Source organism: Crocodylus porosus, unplaced genomic scaffold (genome assembly GCF_001723895.1).
Source record: "Crocodylus porosus isolate Cpor-Errol unplaced genomic scaffold, CroPor_comp1, whole genome shotgun sequence".
Taxonomy (NCBI): domain Eukaryota; kingdom Metazoa; phylum Chordata; order Crocodylia; family Crocodylidae; genus Crocodylus; species Crocodylus porosus.
Window position 1 is genome coordinate 16,629,464 of NW_017728910.1, and position 18,787 is coordinate 16,648,250.

The 18,787-nt window shown below is 47.6% G+C and overlaps 1 protein-coding gene across 2 annotated transcripts in view; it reads left to right on the forward strand.

The window, feature by feature from the left end:
• The window catches only part of NAALADL2 (N-acetylated alpha-linked acidic dipeptidase like 2), a 1,056,665-nt gene that overhangs the window by 334,079 nt on the left and 703,799 nt on the right, over positions 1–18,787 (forward strand). For both annotated transcript variants that reach the window (XM_019532747.1, XM_019532746.1), the window contains one exon: positions 5,781–5,858. Coding sequence is in view for 1 of the 2 variants with exons in the window: in XM_019532746.1 (XP_019388291.1) it covers positions 5,781–5,858 (78 nt within the window). In the remaining variant the exon portion in view is untranslated. The remainder of the gene's footprint in view (positions 1–5,780; positions 5,859–18,787) is intronic.

The following is an 18,787-nucleotide window of genomic DNA, read 5'->3' on the forward strand; positions in this document are numbered from 1 at the left end:
CCTTGCCTACCTCTTGGAAGTGTTGACAGACCCCCAAATCTTTACAGCAGGCTTATTCCTTGATTATGTATCTTGTATCAGTTCATTGCATCTTGAATATGCCATATTTTCTTTTGAATGGGAAAGCAGAATTGGCTCCCTCCCCCCCAGAATGATCCATACAAAAATACACATGTTTTAAGTTATGCTGTTTTCAATTTATCCATAGGCAACTTCTCATCATAGGAAGAATGTGCAATCAATAAGGATTTCTCATAGAGGAGAGGGTTTCAAGAATATAGAAAAGGGCTTCTCAGAGAATTTCAAGAATACAGAATAGATGTATCCTTCTTATTCCTGCAAAGAAATAAGATCCAGTGTGAACTGATGTAACACTTTCTTGCAACACCCAATATTTCCTCCTGAGTTAATGGAGGCCTGAGACAGAAGATAGATGCACCTAACAGGCAAGGGTTTTACAATATTTTCTTTTTTTGTACATAATACTGTTTCAGTGGCGAGGTACCAGAATTATGTAAATAAGAACAGGCTTTTATACATTCTCTTAGAAAAGGAGTAGATCTTAAAAGGATCTAGCTATAATCCTGAAGGATGCTCATTTAAATGGGTTTTTCCAGATTTTGTCTACTCATATCTACTCCTGGCTTTAATTTTATACCGTCATGTCCCTATGGCTGTTGATAAGAATTCTCTTCATAGTAGCCACTGAAGGCCAGGATGTTATTTCAGAAGCTGTGCATGATCCTCCTTTTTTTCCATAATGTCATTAATGCAACGGTCAGATTAATGTGGCAGATACAGTGAGATTCCTCCTAAATCAAGATCACTTTCAGCCAGCCTGTTACTAACAGAGCCTCCTTACAGCTTAAGGATTTTTCGGCTGTATGAAACCATGAAAACAGCAGTGAGGTGAGTAGTGATATAGTGAAATATATAAAATCAGGCACAAATATGTTTTATGATCTTGTGTCACATGAAGCCTTGGGAAATCTTACACGAGGATACACTCAAAAATTATGTTAGCCTCCTACATGAAGTGCAGCAAATTATATCTTTTCAGTCCCCAGGGTGTCAGAGTGGGACCATCCTTGCCTACACACTCAGAGCTAAAAATATGCTGTGAGGTAGTTTTGGCATGCAAGGCCAGCTTGAATCAGTACAGCTGTGTGAAAAATTCCTAAAACGGATTAAATTTGTCTATAGAGTCACCTCTACATTATTCTTAGAGCAATGATTCTCAACCTTTTTAGACCCAAGGCCCCCCTCTCTTGGAAAATGCCATTACTTAGTTTTCATAGAACCATAAAAAAATTAGGATTGAAAGGGACCTCAGGAGGTCATCTAGTGCAACTGCCTGCTAAAAACAGGATCTTCCCCATCTAGATCATCCCAACCAGGTCTTTGTCTACCCAGGTCTTTAAAACCTCTAAGGATGGAGATTCGACTACCTCTCTGGGTAGCATTTTTAAGTGCTTTACTACACTCCTAGCGAGAATTTTTCCTAATATCTAACATAATTTCACTTGCTGAATCTTGAGACCATTGTTTCTTGTTTTGTTATTGGCCACCACCGAGAACCGTCTAGCTCCATCTTTTTTGTAAATCACCCTTCAGGTACTTGAAGGCTGCTATTAAATCCCCTCCTCAGTCTTCTCTTCTCCAGACTAAATAAGCCCAGTCCCCTCAGCCTCTCTCCACAACTCATGCTCCCCACTCTGACCATTTTTGTTGCCTCTGTTGGACTCTCTGCAGTTTGTTCACCTGCTTTCTGTCGTGGGGGGCCCAAAACTAGACGCAGTACTCCAGATGTGGCCTCACGAGTGCCAAACAGAGGCAAATAATCACTTCTCTTGATCTCCTGGCAGCGGTCCTACTCATGCAGCCCAGTATGCCATTAACCTTCTTTCCAACAAAGGCATGCTGTTTGGCTCATATTCAGCTTATTGTCCACTGTAACCCCCAGGTTTTCTGCACAGCTGCTGCTTAGCAAATTGGTCCCCAGTCTGTACCAGTTCATGGGATTGTTCTGTCCTAGGTGCAGGACTTTGGACTTGTCCTTACTGAATTTCTTTTTGCCCAATCCTGCAATTTGTCTGGGGCTCTGAATCCTAGTCCTACCCTGCAGCTTATCTAATACTCTGCCTAGCTTGGTGTCATCTTCCAACTTGCTACGGATGCACTTCGTCCCATCTTTCAGATCATTGATGAAGAAATTGAACAAAACTGGCCCCAGGACTGACCCCTGGGCCCTATGGACTTATACGCACCCAGCTTTTCTAAATAGTCCCTAACCTGTAGCTCTTTACTACATTCCCCACCAATTGGGAACTGCCATTCAACTACTACATTCCTCACCAATTCATCTCTGTCTGTGAGCAGTAGAACATGAAGAGCACAGCGCCTAGTTGGCCTCTCCAACACTTGTGCCAAGAAATTGTCCCCAGTGCTCTTCAATCACTTCCTGGATTGCTTGTGTATGGCTGTTACCCTCCTAGCAGATGCCAGGGTGATTGAAGTCCTGCAGAAGAACTTGAGCCTGTGATCTGGAAACTTCTGCTAACTGTTTGAAGAAAGCCTCATCCACTTCATCCTCCTAGGCTGGTAGTTTATAGGAAGCACCCATTACAATATCAACCTTGTTGCTGTCCCCGGAAACCTTTTGCAGGCATATCTGCAGTTATATACTGTACCTCTAAGCAACCATACAGCCCTTTTACATAAAAAACAACTTGTCTTCTTCTTCCCTTCCTGAACAGTTTATACTGATCCATGATCCATACTCATCCAGTCATGCAAGCTATCTCACTAAGTCTCTATTATTCCAATCACATCATATTTCCATGTATGTGTGAGGACTTCTGATTCTTCCTCCTTGTTTTCCAGGCTCCGTGGATTTGAGGTAATTACCTGATTGTCTTAGTTTCTTAGGAAGAATGAGAAAGCCTCCCATGTTTCCCCTTTCTGCTTCTGCTTCCTCCAGGTGACCCACTTCCCCACCTACCTCAGGGCTTTGGTCTCCATCTCCCCAGCAAACCTGGTGTAAAGCTAGGTTGGCTAATTTATTTATTTTTTAGTAGGGAAACTACTACTACTTTTTACTATTTTTTTAGGTTTTATTTTTTTATTAGTATCCCAACTCTATTCCCCAGCTTAGTTTATGGATAATTAATAGAGTAGTGGTTCCCAAACTCTGAAAGATTGCATACCACCAGTTTAAAATGAAAGTACCACCAGCAAATTTTTGTCATATAAAGTAATTATAATACATCTGTTAATGCATAGTACTGACAGGTTGTCTGCGTACCACTGGTGGTACCTGTATCGCAGATTGGGAACTGCTGTATTAGAGCAATTCTTCTGTTGCGGAGTACTCCGGAATATAAAAAGGCAGAATATGTTTAACACTATGGATTCCTGTTTGAAATATCTGGGTTTATCTTGTGAATCCTTTTTGCACGCCTAAAAGTGATAAAATTGTGTGGAACCCCATGTCACCTTTGAAGGGATCTTAAGGAAACTGTGAATGCTACAGCACCCTGGGTAAGAACCACTGTCTTTAGAGTGTGAAAGGGCTAATATGTAGAGAAGCATACCAACAAATTTCTTTTTCCAAGTACCAGTACTGCAAAAAAGGGAGGAGCAACTGATGCCTCTGTTTCTCTTAAAGGAAAACAAGATTAAACAGTTTTGGACTGAGGTCAACAGACCCCATTCTCCTTCCCTGAAGATAACCAACTAAAAAGTGGTAGTAACGTCATGCATAGCAAAATGTATCAACAACAAAGGTATTAATTATATGTGGGCAAATTACAACCTATCTAGGCATTCCAGTTAGCAATAAGGGCTCAAGGACAGGCAAATGTCTTAGCTTGCAGTTGTATGTAATCTAAATAGCGTGCCAAAAAGCAGACTGGTTTTCTGACCTCTCTCACTTCTTCAATGAGCCATATTTTAGTAAAAGTCTAGTTTCTCAACAGAAAGCCTCATATGGCTTCTTTGTGATTAATCAGCTCATAGCAAAGCTAGAAACATGAACTTCTTGCAAGGCAGACTAGTACAAGAATCCAGCAAATTCTTACTAGCCGCATAGCAGAGTCAATTTTTGATTGTTCCTAAGGTGCTCTCTGCATATCAAAGCCACCTCAAGGCTGTAGTAGAAATCTTGTAAGAAAAAACAGACGGGTTTGCCTCATATTTCTTAACAAGTCTGCAAAGCCTTCATTCACCCCTTATGTTGGAATATTCTTACGCTTAATTTTCCAATGCAACAAAGTAGTCAAGGTGATAGAAGGATGTATGAGAATTGTGGGGTTGAGCTTCATCCTGGTTCCTCTGTAAGGCTGTCCAACAAGTTTAGGCTACTGACTTTGTCATATAATATATACAGTTTCTGGGAATTACGCATATTAAAGTATTTATGGTATTCACTCAAACAGTGCGAGAGGAACAGTGAGAAAACAAACTGGTTTAAGCCTGGTATGCAATTTACAGTTTATAGACGGTATCTTCCAGTAGAAGGAAGTTGTTTTTTAGCTGGTCGTTTTTGTTGGCTATTCCTGGCTTTTTGATCTGTATTTTGAAATAAAGCCTCCAGGTTGGCTCTTAACTGAGTGCCAAACATAATCTTATCTAAAGATTAAAAATCAATAGAGGACCTACCTATAAAACTAGCAAAACGATATCTTGAAATGTAGTTGTTAATTGGCAAGGGTGAGGGTGTTTATACTAATGTGCTGTAGGGCTTGGTTCTCAGCCCTAAGTTATTTGATATTTTTAGCAGTGGTCTGGAGAAGCATATTCAGTGTGATAGGTAAAATTGCGGTTTGTAAATTATAATGTGTGGATCATGCGTAGAGCAGACATTTTTGTCTTGGTAAACTTGGTATATTCAAACATATTTTTAATATAGCTAGAATCTAAGACCTACAGTCTTATAAAGGAAAAATATGCAGGTCATAGGTGGTTGTGGCAGGGCCGTGTTTGCAACACCACTCCTAGCATACCTTGCCCACTGGGGCATGCTGCGCCATGGTCTACTCATCCGCCATGACTTGATGTTACCTGAGGTTCTACCTGAAGGTGTTGTTCGGTGTTTCTCTATGACCTCGGGTTCTTCATCTGGTACTGCTTTTGTGAGGCTCATCCTCTACATCCCAGCCCTTCCTGGTCGGGTGGTCTGGTTTGGTCTCAGTGGTATCTGGGTGTGCTGCAGACACCATCTGTTCCCACAGAAAGCCTGCCCTCATGATTCTTGGCAGGAATGTAGTTATGGCCTCTCCAAGTGATAGACTGGGAACTTAACAATACCAGAACTGATATTGCTTGAGTGACGCAAGCGAGCAAGGGAACGATACTCACTGCATTTGGTGCTTCTCTTTTGTGCTCCAAGCTGCACGTGATGTGATTTGTATGGTCCCCCATTTTGGGTATATCCTGGGAGAACCAATGTTCTGGGTCAGCTGGTACCTGGTCACACATATTGCAGTATCCCATGGGGTGTTTTCCAATGCCCACATGAACCTTATGGTCCTGATACTTCAGCACTGGGGGATTTTGGATCCATAACCACTCAAATGCTGCAGAAAAAACCAAAAGGGTTCTCAGGTGGTTTCTTACCGTCAGTGGGTCCTGCTGATGCCCTTTGGGCTGCTGTCTTGCTGTTGTGGCTGCCCTAGGTGTACCTGCTGATGAAATCCCATGTGGGTGGGGTTATGATTGGGTCTGTACCCTTTGATCTATTGTGGTCACTCCGATGCTGATACCTGGATTTTTTTTCCCAGGTGTCTGGTCATCTGCGGCATCCTCCAGCTTACCAGGACTACCTGGCCCAGGACGGGTCTCCGGCTTGAACACTACAGGTAAGTGAGTGTTTAGGCACTGTCGGTATTCCCCAGCCATGGTGGACATTATGATCTAGTATGGATTATGGAGACCTGATGGGACGCCTCGCATGATTGAAACATAGCCACAGAGGGCTACACCCTGCACAGAAGGGACTGAGTAGGGAAGAAAGGTGGAGGTGTAGCTCTCTATGTGAGGGAGCAGTATACCTCCAAAGATGAGCGGCTCAAAACCATCTGGGTCAAGCTTCGGGGGGGCAAGGTGAGAGACACTTAACTGTGAGCGTTTAGGTGAAAGAAGTATATGAAGAATGGTTGTTCCTCAAGGACATGATCCTCAAAGCACAAAAGAAGTCCATTCCCATGTGAAGGAAAGGTAGCAGAAGGGCTGGGAAGCCCCCTTGGCTTCATAGGGATATCATGGTCCTCTTGAAAAAGAAAAGGGAGGAATACAAACAGTGGAAGCTTGGAACAATCCCCAAGGAGGACTAAACAACAACGGCCCACACTTGTAGGGAGCAGATTAGAAAGGCTAAGGTAGTGACTGAATTTGAACTAGCAACAGAAATCAAGGACAATAAGAAGTCCTTCTATAACTACGTATGGAATAGAAGGAAAACAAATGAAAGTGTGGGGCCATTGCTTAACAGCTCAGGACGGCTAGTTACCGACACTGTGGAGAAAACTGAACTCCTGAATGACTGCTTTGCTTCGGTATTTCACAGGGCTAAAGGGAAAATCATACTTGATAGGGTATAGAATTGTCATGGTGGGTGTTGCTGGTAGGTGTAGTAGGGCTTCAGCCTCTTCTTGATAAGTGTCTTGCTCCCAAGTCACGTCAGGGTGAGACTTGGGCTCAGGTGCCACCTAGATGGTATGGATGCTGCTCCTACTCTCCTGCTACATCTTTGATGTTCCTTGTTGGGAAGGCAGTTCCCTTCAGGTGGCCCCCAAAAGCAAAGAGGTCTCGACCCCAGTCTATTCTTCATGGGGCTCCAAACCTCCCTTTTACCCCACCCTTACCACATCCATGGCATGGATAAATGCTGCACTCTGCAGGTCTTCCTCTGGATGATATCTCCTTTTACCCAGATTGCCTGCCCTGGGATGGGTCGGGAATTCTTGGCCAGTACAGTCTTCCCCCACAGCCAGTTCCTCAGCTTCAGGCCGACTTGGGTACATAAACCCACCTTGCCTTAAGGCTGACTAGGACTTCAAATGAATCTAACAGAAAGCATCCAGCATCTGCTGACGGACCCCTGGGATCCTGTCTCCCAGTGTCCACTTGTCACTCAAAGTAAAGGAGAAAGAAAAAGCGGGGACTTGCTTGTCCCTTCCGTCCTAGTGATTATGGGGGTGGACAGCTGCTCTGTGCCCCTCCCCAATCCTCCTTCCCAGTGCAACCGCCTCCGGAGCCCTGCTGACCTGGAGTTGCTTTCTTGCTCCTACTGAGTGGGAGAAGTGTGTAGTTCCCATGCTGGGCTGCTCTTGTGAGGGCTAGCAGCTCCCTGAAGGTGTCCCCAGCTGCCATACCTGTATTCTCTAGTGGGGCTGTGGCGTCACTCCTGGGCATCTCTTGGCTCCCCAGGCTTGGGTTTCTTCCATGCCATGCCAGAGCCCTTTGGTTGCCACTCCACTCCACTCCTTTTGCCTGCTGTCCAGCTGGGCGATCCTCTACTTGGCTACTGGCATCGCCTGGACGGCGTCTTGCGCTTCCCCTGCTGGCCGCTCAGCTGCTCTCCCAGCTGGTATTTGAGCAGCCTGCATCTCTCTGAGGCTTCGCCCCGTCCCTCACTGATCCGCAGCTTCAGGGAACTCTGGGTCCGTGTTTCCACCCAGCTGCTGCTCATTTGGGCTTCTGTGGTGAGTATTGGGGTGTATGGGGTGGGGGTCTGGGACCCACTAGAGGAGCTTTTACTGCCTCTTTCACAGTGGGAATGACCGCCTTCCTACTGTTGACGTTGAGTTGGTATGTGATCAGTTAGAAAAGTTAGACATTTATAAGTCAGCAGGACCAGATGAACTTCATCCAAGAGTACTGAGGTAGCTGGCTGAAGTCATCGCAGCACCTTTGGCAAAACTTCCAAAACTCATGCTCGGGGGAGGTCCCTGAAGACTGGAAGAGAGCCAATCTTGAAGAAGGGGAGGAAGGAGGACTTGGGCAACTGTGGTCCAATTAGCCTAACTTCTATCCCAGGGAAAATCCTGGAAAAATTCATCAAGGAGTCTATGGCAGTAGGCTTGCAGGAGGTAGAATTCTGAATGAAAGCCAGCATGGATTTGCCAGGGGTAGGTCTTGTCTTACGAATCTCATCTTCTATGACCTGGTAACTCACCACCTGGATAAGAGAGAGGAGGTTGACATTGTATACCTAGACTTCCAAAAGGCCTTTGATCTGGTATTCTATGATGTTCTTGTGGGAAAATTGGAGGGTTGCAGGCTTAATTGCTTAGCAGTTAGATCGGTAGGCAGCTGGCTGAAGTGTAGGGCCTAGATAGTTCTAATGAACGGATCTGTGTTGTCGCGGTGAGAAGTGGCCAGTGGTGTCCTTCAGGGGTCTGTGCTTGGTCCAGTGCTTTTCAACACCTTTATCAGTGATTTGGATGTGGGAATGAAGAGCTCACTGACCAAGTTCGTGGATGACACCAAGTTATGGAGGAGTGTGGGCATGCTTGAAGATAGGCTGTAGATACAGGCGTACCTAAACAGGCTGGCAAGTTGGAGACTGATCAGAACCAGTGCTCTATCTGGGGACAAACAATCCCCAACATACTTACAGGGTCAGTGGTGCCAAAGTGTCTAGCACCATGACAGAAAGGGAACTAGGGGTAATAATAGATCATAGTATAAATATGAGCTGTCAGTGTGATGCTGTAGCCAGCAGGGTATACAATACTATGGCATGCATCTCAAACAAAACCAAGGAAGTGATTCTTCTGCTTTACTCATATTTTTCTTTCAAAGCCAAAATAGCCACTCCAGGAAAAAATAACCTGGGAAGAACTAGGATCAAATTATTCATGGGAGAATTTGTTTTGGCAGAGCAAACGTCTGTACATGTTCCCTTCAGAAAGAAGCCACTGCACAGTGTTCTAGCATCCCAGACTTTTACCCCACTCTCTAGGGAAACGGTGTCGCTTGGGCTGGACTCTACTGCTCCACCTGAGTAAGAAGTAGACCACACCGTCTTTACAATCCTCACATTTTGCTACAAGGAGACACTCAGACTGCTCAGGGCTGCCCTATATACTGCTGCTATCTGTCTTCAGGCAGTCTGGGGAGCCTACAGAGGCTGCTGAGAAGTATGCTCTTTTCTCTTCTGGGGCTCAGCAGTCAAATGTCTGTTCAGGGATGTCTGGGTAAGTTTTTCTACCGGGAGAACAAATCTGAGAGGATTCCCCTAGATCAGGAGTTCCCAAACTGTGGTAAATATATGCCTGGGGGTACAGAAGATATCTCTGAAGGGTAAATGGGAGAAATTGTGTTGTGGCAGATTTAATTTTCATTATTATTATTATAATTGGCACTGAAGGGGTTAAAATATAAAACACATGCTGGTAGGAGTATGGGAGCAACTGGTAGGTCTGGGGTATTCAATAAGATAAAGTTTGGGAACCTCTGCTCTTGATCATTGGAATGTATATACACAGCCTTTGTTTCATTTACATCCCTGGTTGTAAATGTGTCATGTGTGGGACAGAACCTTAATGTCTGCGGTATGCAAAGATTTGTGCAAAATGAGGAGATACCATTTTATACTTCAGAGGCAAAATCCCTTTACACCCTGCACAGGCTTAGCCATTGGAGGGATGAATAAGCCTCGTTGTACAGAGTGTGAAAACAAGCTGTTCAAAAATATAGATCTGAAGTACACTGGCTGAATCCACATCTGGAGTAGACTCTTCCACTTAGCCCTTTTTGAGGTGGAAGCTTTAACACTTCTATCAAGGAAACGATCGTCCCCTGGATATTAGAATGCAGGGTCTCTTTTCCTTTTTGTTTCTGGTGGTGATTTTGTATAGAGAGGGCATGAGATCCATGAACTGCTATGCCTCTATCTGTCTGGAAGAGTAAGATATTAGGATAGTTCTTAATACCAATATTCCCAATCCTTATAGAGTACTTATCCAAGTACTTCAAGGTACTGTAGAACCATTGGATTGAAGGAACCCTTTGGTCATCTAGTCCAATCCCTTGCATCAAGGCAGGGTTGAAGGAAGTAAGGAGAAAGAAAGCTCATATTTTAACTACCAAAGTGTCCAAATCAAAATTTTCAGTCTGTTAAGAGAGTCACCTGTATTTCAATCTGAATTTGGTACCTGGCCTCTGACTGGGTCAAAGCAAAACTGCAAATCAGAAAATACTGATGTTTTAAAAAGCTTTACGCCTCTTTTTGCTTATTGAATCTCATGGCTCAAGGTTCTTCATCCATCTGTAGCCACGTGCCATTTGAAAATGTTATGCCTACTGTTTTGTATAATGAATAAGGCCGCGTCCAGACAAGCGTGGCGGTGTGGTATGTGGCACCTCAGACCGGTCTGTGATGCCACATACCACACATTCAGGCATTCCTGTGCTGTTACTTTGCAGTGCTGGGGGGTTTTTTGAATCTTGGATGTCCTGGAGTTAAAAAAAAAAATGGCAAGGAAAAAAAGCAGTATGGTGCCACGTGGCAGCACAGCCGCTGACCAAAACCGGAACCTGGACAGCTGGAGCCACGCTCTGGCTGCTGGCCAGGTTCCCAGCTACAGGAGCGCCACAGCTGCAGCTTCCCTGGCTCCCAGGACCCCAGCTAAGGCTGCTGGGGCCAGCATAGTTGCTGTCCCAGGCTTCCCCTACCCACCTGGGATAACCTGCCATGTGCCAGAGCATGTGTGGCACATTTTTCCCTGGGACCAGGTAGCAGTGGCACAAGGTGTGCTGCTGCTACTTGTCGCCAGAGAACCAAATGTCCACACTCATCTGCCCGTGGCCTAGGAGTTCTCCAACTGAAAGACATCAGATAACATGAATAGACCTGTGGTTGATTTTGTGTGTATGTACAGTTCTTTTGCCTCTCACCTGTTGCCTCTTCCTTCCACTGTTTTTGTGGGCTTTTCTCACAGAAACAGCAGAAAGAAACATTATTAAAAAATGCAGTGAAACCACAGAAATAGGGGAACCAACCACCAAGGGGAATCAAGAATGGTCATGGTACCTGCCACTGTTTTAGCTTATTTATTTCTTAAAACCATTACTAACTTTCAAGCTGACAAGATCTCTTTTAAAATGTGCAGAATTCAGTTCATGGAGTTTCATGTGTCAGCTGGAAAAGTGTCCTTTAAAAAGGGACCCTATAGTGTCCAGTGTAACAAGGTGGGAGTTCTTGCACTAGACAGATACTTTGGAGCTAGTTGGTGAAAAAGCTACAGGGCTAAAGTTATTATCCAACAGTCGAATGAAACATTACCACAGTATTAAGTTTATCATAAGGCTAAGTTTTAATGCAATTTTGAAACTAATTGAGTTCAGATAAATATATTGATAGATGTGGCATCATCTATGCAAATATATGCAAATGCTTGTTATAGTGAATAGGAATGTCACTTTACTGACTGGACTGCTCAGGATTTCGTCACTTTACTGACTGGACTGCTCAGGATTTCATTAAATAAAAATATTAAAGACCGGATTTACCAAGAAAAATCTCTTTTACTCTATTTCAGTTACTCTGAGTTGTTAATCTGGTCCAAGATGATCAGCTTCTCATTAATCATAATAATTAGAAGCAGATTTACTAAGCATTAGTGCAATTTTCAATCATGCTAATAGTTGTGCAACCCACTGTTCATTAATATAAATGAGGTAAATTAGAACTGTGACATTATAAAGAAGAGGCAGAAACTGCAAGACCTTTCCTGGATCCTCCCAAAAACTCCATTAATTTAATTGTGATATATTGTTGCTCAGCAGCTTTTTCCCCCAATTTTCTGTTTTCAAGTAGGTATAGATCCATAGGACTGTCTAACCTAAGGCTTTGATTCTACAGCATGGAAGAGTATATGGCTGTACTTGCATGGAGATCTATATATATATATATCACTGCAATTCTGTGTGAGCCCAGCAAGTTACCTGCTGTGACCCAAACCTTGCATTTCTGTGCTTATATTTTCTACTTGTAAAATGGGGATAATGCCTAGCTTAAAAGAGTATTTTGAGATCTATAGCTGAAAAGTACAACAATGGGATATTCAGAGTATTTTACCTTTATAGGCTAGGAACAGATTTATTACTAGACTTGTGATTAGATATATTACTACCTATTACTATTTATTATTTATGTATTCCATTTTGGTGGGTTCCTTTTTAAAATTACTGAAATCCCTAACCTCTTCCCCTCCCTCCATGGCGGTAGTTTAGGAGTTTAATCATCTTCTGCACTTCTGCGCCACAAAAACTAGTTGCAGGCCTGCAGGGAACATCCTTCATATTTCAAGTGGTATCAGGGGGTCAGCAGGAGGCAATACACCAATGTTCAGTATATTATTATTCAGTTTGCATTGTTTGTCTGTATAGTTGTTTGAGCTGTGCCAAGCACAAATTCCACATTTACTGTGTTCAGCTTTGCTTTGCACAGCATTTAGCAGGTAATCTGGATGTTAGTAAAATAAACTTTGGAGCTAAGTACAGACATTCAAAAAGCCCCTGGCGGAAAGTGCTTTAACTATTGCACTTCCTTAAAGTGCTATAATATAAGTTAGAGTATGTTCACTAATGTGTGCTGTTCAGTGGTTGGGGGGAGGTGGTGTGTGCCTGCCTGCACTGGCCAAGACCAGAAGGCAGGGGGCACTCCCACATGCTTCCAAGGGGGCCACCCTGCCCTGCTCCCCTGCCATTTGGGTACTGTCAGCAGCATGGAGGAAAGGGGGGGAAGGGAGCCACCCTTGCTGCATGGACTGGTTTGGGATCCTCCAGACCCCAGCCAGCAACTGGGGGGGGGGGGGCTCCCTTCTCCCAGCTGTAACCACCAGCAGCAGCACAAGTTCCCTGTGCTTCTTTTTCACTGTGCCAGGAATTCTGGCAAGAGTGGTGGTGGAAAAGGAGCCTCCCTGCTGGGAGGGCACCCCCCAGCTTCCCAGCTTGGGTCCTGATGAGGGCTTTCCCCCCTCCCCCCAGAGTTTCTGGTGCAGTGAAAAGTGGCAGAGGGAACTCACATCACTGCTGGCTGCAGCTGGGGAAAACCAGCTCCCCTGCCATGAGATGGCTGACCTGGCCCCCAGCAAGACCTGAGCAGGGGCCTTCTTTCCCCCAGCTATAACCAGCAGTGGCAAGCAGCAGTGCAAGTTCCCTCTGCTACTTTTTGCAGTGCTGGGGACTCTGGCAGGGGATGGGCAGGAAGGAAGGAGCCCCCTGCTAGGCAGGCCCCCTCCAGCTTCCCAGTTTGGATCTTGCTAGGGGTCAGGTTGGGTCCCTGTGTGGCAGGGGGGCTCCTTCTCCACCCCTCAGCCCATCAGAGTTCCCATCACAGTGGAAAGCAATTCAGGGAACTCACACTGCTGCTGGTGGCTGCAACTAGGGGAAAGCAGTCCCTCTTCTGTGAAGGGCCTGGCCTGGCCCCCCCTGAAATCGCAGACAGAAAGCTGGGGGTGGATCTGCCCAGCAAGGAGAGGGGCTCCTTTTCTCCCTCTCCCTCCTTCCCCCCCCAAATTTCCTGATGCAGCAAAAAACAATGCAAGAAACACTGCTGCTGCAACTGAGAGAAGGAGCCCCCAACAGCTTGCTAGCTGGGGTCTTTTGGGGGGCTGGGCCAGGTCTGCACATCATGGGGCCTCCCTGCCATCTCCCTGGCCACAGTTCCCAGTGCAGAGAAGCACTGGGCTGAGCTGCCCCTCCTGCAGCTGCTTGCTGCCACTGTCAAGAGGCCTGGACAGGTGGGGAAGGGAGCCCCCCACATGGCCTGGCCCCCACAAAGACCACAGCTAGTAAGCTGTTGGGGGTCTCTCCTGGTGGGGTTTCTCTTATCCCCCTGCTCCAGGCTCTTGACAGCGGCAGTTACCTGCTGCAGCAAAAGTTCCTGGCCCTGTGTTTTGCTGTGCCAGGAACAAACAGGGACTGGGGGTGGCCCCCTGGCCCTCAAGTCAGCAAGCTGTAGGAGGGCCTTCCCCTGCCACTGGCCTCAAGTCCCAGCGCAACAGAAACTGCAGCAACCCTGTTCTGCAGCTTCTGGCTGCAGCAGCCAGGTTGCTTGGGCAGCAGGAGTGGGTGGACAAAGGTCCCCTGCTGTGTGGATGTGGCCTGCTCCCCCCCACCCCAAAGCCCCAAGCCAGCAAGTTGTGGGATGGCCCTCATGGTAGGGGGCTCCCTTCCCCCTCTACCCCCAGCCACTGCTGGCAGTTGCTAGCTGGTGTGGGGGGTGGGTGGAGTGAGGCTTGGGAGATGGGATGCTCTGGCACTGGCTGCCAGGAAAGACACCCCAGACTCCTTCCTCTGCAGCATCCCTCCCAGCAGGCTGCAGCGCATCACGTGCCTGGGGCGGTTTGTGGATAGAAACTCCCATTCCGTCCCCACCCTGACCAGGCTTCATGTGAGACTAGGATCAGAGACTGGCTCTGACTTGGATCAGACATATCTGAGGGGGCTAGACCAGCCTTGCACTTGGGAAGAGCAAACTAATTCTGTCTGAGACTACAGCAGAAATGTGCAATGCTGCCTGGGATGTCATGCTCCACATTAACCCCCGATGGGATCTGGCACAGGTGTTTGATAAAGCACTGTAAGAGAAAACACTTGAGGTTAGTATATATCCATCCAGGGTTAACTTAGAGCCATTTTTAAAGTGCTTTATATTTTGTGAACGTGTGTCCTGTTACAGTATAAAGAGTTTTCTGTGTGCATAAAGGCTAGGGACAGAAGTTACACATAAACCAGTTTAAGTGATCAAAAACTGGTTTAAATCTGTGCACAAAAACCAGTTTCAAAATGGCCGAAACCGATTTAAGATAAACCTAGTTGAATGTAGTATCAGGCTTAACTGATTTGAGTCAAACTGTTTTATGGAACTTCTATCCCCGATTCCTTTCTTGTTTAAGTTAAACTGTTGTTCCCCAGCATCCCAGCATGCTCTGCAGCCCTGGGCTGGGCTATGCTCTCTGCTTCAGACAGCAGGGTTGTCCCCGCCCCTCTGATCTCTAGCTGGGGGTCAGAGCATGGCCAGATGCCAGCTGGCATCTCCCACTGGGGGGACCACAACTGAGGTCTGCCTGGCTGGAGTGTAGCAGTCTGTCAGACATTTGCCCCCCCTCCCCACTTCAGCAAGCAGGTGTGGAGGAATGGCCAGAGCTGGCCGCCATGGCACCGCCATCTGCCTGCCTCACCCGCAGCTCTAGGGCTGAGGTTACGGGGCTTAGCCAAGCTGGCCTGCAGGCACTGTTGGCACTGTTGAGGGCAGATGCACAGGGGCTGGCCCCAGCTGGGCTGTGGGGGCCGGGCCCTTGGCTCGGGCCGGAGGGCATGGATGGCGGCTGGCCGAGTACCAGGCTGCCCGGGCCAGCTGGGAGGCATCAGTGGGCCTGAAGTCTGCCAGCCACCTGCCATGGGGACTCGCATCCCGCACTGTGCCCCTGTCCTGTGCAGCAGCTGCAGCACAGGCTGTGCCCTGGCTGGGTCTGGCAGGGCTCTTTACCTCCCTTGCCCCCAGCTGCTGCTGCCACTGCCGCACAGCTCTGGCTAGGTGAGTGGAAGCTTTAGCCCAATGCACGCAGCTCTGGCTGCTGTCTATGCACCCCCCCCACACACGCACAGGTGCTGCTCATTGCACAGGGCAGCTGGAGCTCGAGTCAGGCACTGAGCAGACGCTACCAGGCTAAAGCTTCCACCCACACAGAGCCACGCTGCATGGTGTGGCAGGATCAGGAGCCGCAGCTGGAGGTGAGGGGAGCAGAGCAGCCCTGCTGGGCCCAGCAAGCGTGCAGCTTCCCTTCACCTCCAGCAGCTACGTCCCCTCTCCTCCCCTCCCCTCCCCTCCCATGCCTTCCCTGCTGCACCACTCCCGGTGGAAAGGAGGGGTGGGTAACTTCAGCCTCATGTCTTCTGCTCAGAGCATGGCGATCCAGCTCCAGTTCCAGCTGCTTTCCACCAGCTCTGCCTGCAAGGGGCTCATGCCGGGCAGGCGGGGGAAGGCAGTCGGAGCTGGAGCCAGAGCTCCATGCTCTGGGCTGAATCAACACCCACCCCCTCACCTCCCAGAGTGGCACAGCAGGGGCAGGAGGCGTGGGAAGGGGAGGGGGAGTAGCCGCTGGGCTCGGCAGGGCTGTTCTGTTCCCCTCGCCTTCAGCTGCAGCTCCCGCTCCTGCACTGCCACACGGCCCTGGGTGGGTGGGTGGAAGCTTTAGCTCAGCAGCTTCTGCCTGGCGTCTGGCGCTCTGGCTCAAGCTCCGGCTACTTTCTGCCCACCCGGCACGACGACCAGCCCGCGCGGCAGAGGTGGGTGGGAAGCAGCCAGGGCTGGAGCCAGAGCTGCGTGCGCTGGGCAGAAGCCGCAGGACTGAAGCTTCCAGTCACCCCCCGGGAGCTGCACGGCGCCAGCAGTGGCAGCTGGGGAAGAGGGAGGCAGAGGATCCCTGCTGGCTCTGGCCAGTGCACAGCCCGTAGTGCCCCTGCGGGCCCACCGGCACCTCCGGGTTTGCCCAGGAAGCCAGCTGCTCAGCCAGCCACTGCCCATGCCCCCCAGCCTCGCCCCTGTGGCTCAGCTCAGGCCTGCCCCTGTGTGTCAGCCCTCAGCAGCAGCTGCAGGCCAGCCTGGCTCAGCCCCACGGCCCCAGCCACGAGGAGACTGCAGGACCGTGCTGGCCAGCTGTGGCCACGACCTGTCACTGTGGGAGCAGGAGGCATAGCTGGGCAGACCCTGGCTGGGGTCCCCATGCCCTAGAGGGCAGACAGGGGAGTTTAATCTCCCTCCATCCCCTTTGGGCAGCCAAGAACAAGCAGGACAAGGGCTGCTTCCCCTTGCCCCTTCCAGGCATTGTCTCTGCAGGCCAGGGTGGGGTTTAAACCCCTCCGCAATCAAACTTAGCCACCTGCCAGGGCCTGGCCATGCCTCCCAGGTCAGCTTCCCTCCAGCCTTGCAGCTGCTGGGAAGGGAAGGGAGGGCTCCCTGTAGCACCCACCAGCTTCCAGCCTGAGTCAGTGCAAGTGCGTGCCTGCATTTCTGGAATTAAAAGTGAGCGTTTGTTCATTTGCAAATCAGTTCAATGTGCACAGGCTAGACTAACCTGCAAAGATTGAATCAGTTTAAACTCAGGGGTTTTTTTGATGTCTGTCCCTAGCCTAAGTGTAATGTCTGTACCTTGCCTAAGTGTAATGTCTGTACCTTGCCTGGATTGTCAAAAACATTGAATGGCCCCTATGGAACGTACCTTTATGGCATGCAAAAAGTATTACTGGGGATCATTGAAAAGACAAGACAGTACATTGCAGGAAGTGTGGTGTACTGAAGTTGTTCAGCAAAATAATATGTAAAACAAAATAAGACTTTTATAACCTGGAGTTCCAAGTGCTTGCCCTGATGAAGAAGGAAAGGGGATGTCTTTGGTATGGTAGCCGCAGAGGCTATTGATAATTGAAATTGTGATTTCTTATTTTGCTTCCTGAGAGACTGAAATAAAATTTCCCTTTATGCACAGGGTGTCACTTTTTTTTTCCACTCTGAAATGATTTTGCAGAAGATCCACTAATGTTTCAGTGTTAAATATGAGGCAAATTGTGTCATCTGTATTATAGTCTTTATGCTCTGAGTGGAGCTGCTCATACCTGCAGCCATCAATGAAAAATGTTGCGAGGCCCCACTGAGTAAATGACAAGTGCCTTGGGCCAGGGAGAAGTTTGAAGTAGTGAGCGAACTGCTTTCCTCTCCTGCTCGCTTTGATGATCTTCTCCCTCGGGTCGGGAACGGCTCCAGAACTCACACAAACAGCTGAATCATTGCATGCGCTTGTGCAATTTGAGCTGTGGTTGTGCCTGGCTCCTGCACAAACTGCTTCTTGATCCTCCTTCACCCCAGCAAACCCACATAATGAACTCATGACACCTGTCCCTTCACGTGAATCGGTTAGATGCCACATGCACATCCTGGCAGAAAAGCTTCAGGTGCATTGTGGTGGGGAAAAGTTGTGAGGAGGGCCAGAATCTCAGGCATTGTCATTTTGAATCGCAGTTTTTTCAAAATGCAAAAGACTAACTGGTTGTTACAGGGGAGACAATTTCACACCTAATCCACACCACAGGTTATAAATCACATGACAAAAATATCATTGAGCTAGCTGAGAGGTGACACCTGCTCATCAGACACTGCAGTTCTCCTACAGCTGCGCTCCAACAAGCAGGCTGTGAAATAGGATCTTCCTTTCAGAGGAATCTCCTCAGGGTAGGTGGTATAAGCTTTGCTTTCCATACCTGGTGCATGATACAGTCTGATCTTTACCTGCTGCTGTAAATTGTCTCTGAGCATGTCTTTACAGCAGAACATTTTCATGCTTTTGGGAGGGTCTTAAGAGAAAAATATAACTGAGAAGTTGACCTGTTTTAATGTTTCCAGTTACTCAGCTGTGCCAGGTACAAGTGTATTGTGCTCTGAATTTTCTCTGTATTTTTTCCCTCCACCTTTGCAGTCATTTATGACCTGTTAAACACATGCTAGGTAAGGGAATTTTGAGCACAGCACTTTCTGATGGCAATTACAGTCTAGAGTGATGGAGACAGAGCTCACACTTCAGCCTTTCAAGTGCAAAGGTTATCAAAGCCCATCCACAACTTACAAAGACATCCGGCTACTTTTCAGATACCCAGATTCATTTTAATTTTTTGAAAAATGGCAATATCTTTGCCAGCAGTGAGGCATACTGATTTGCATAGCTGCACTCGCACTGTCTTTTGGTGAACCCTGCATCATTTATTTTCCATATTCCTATCC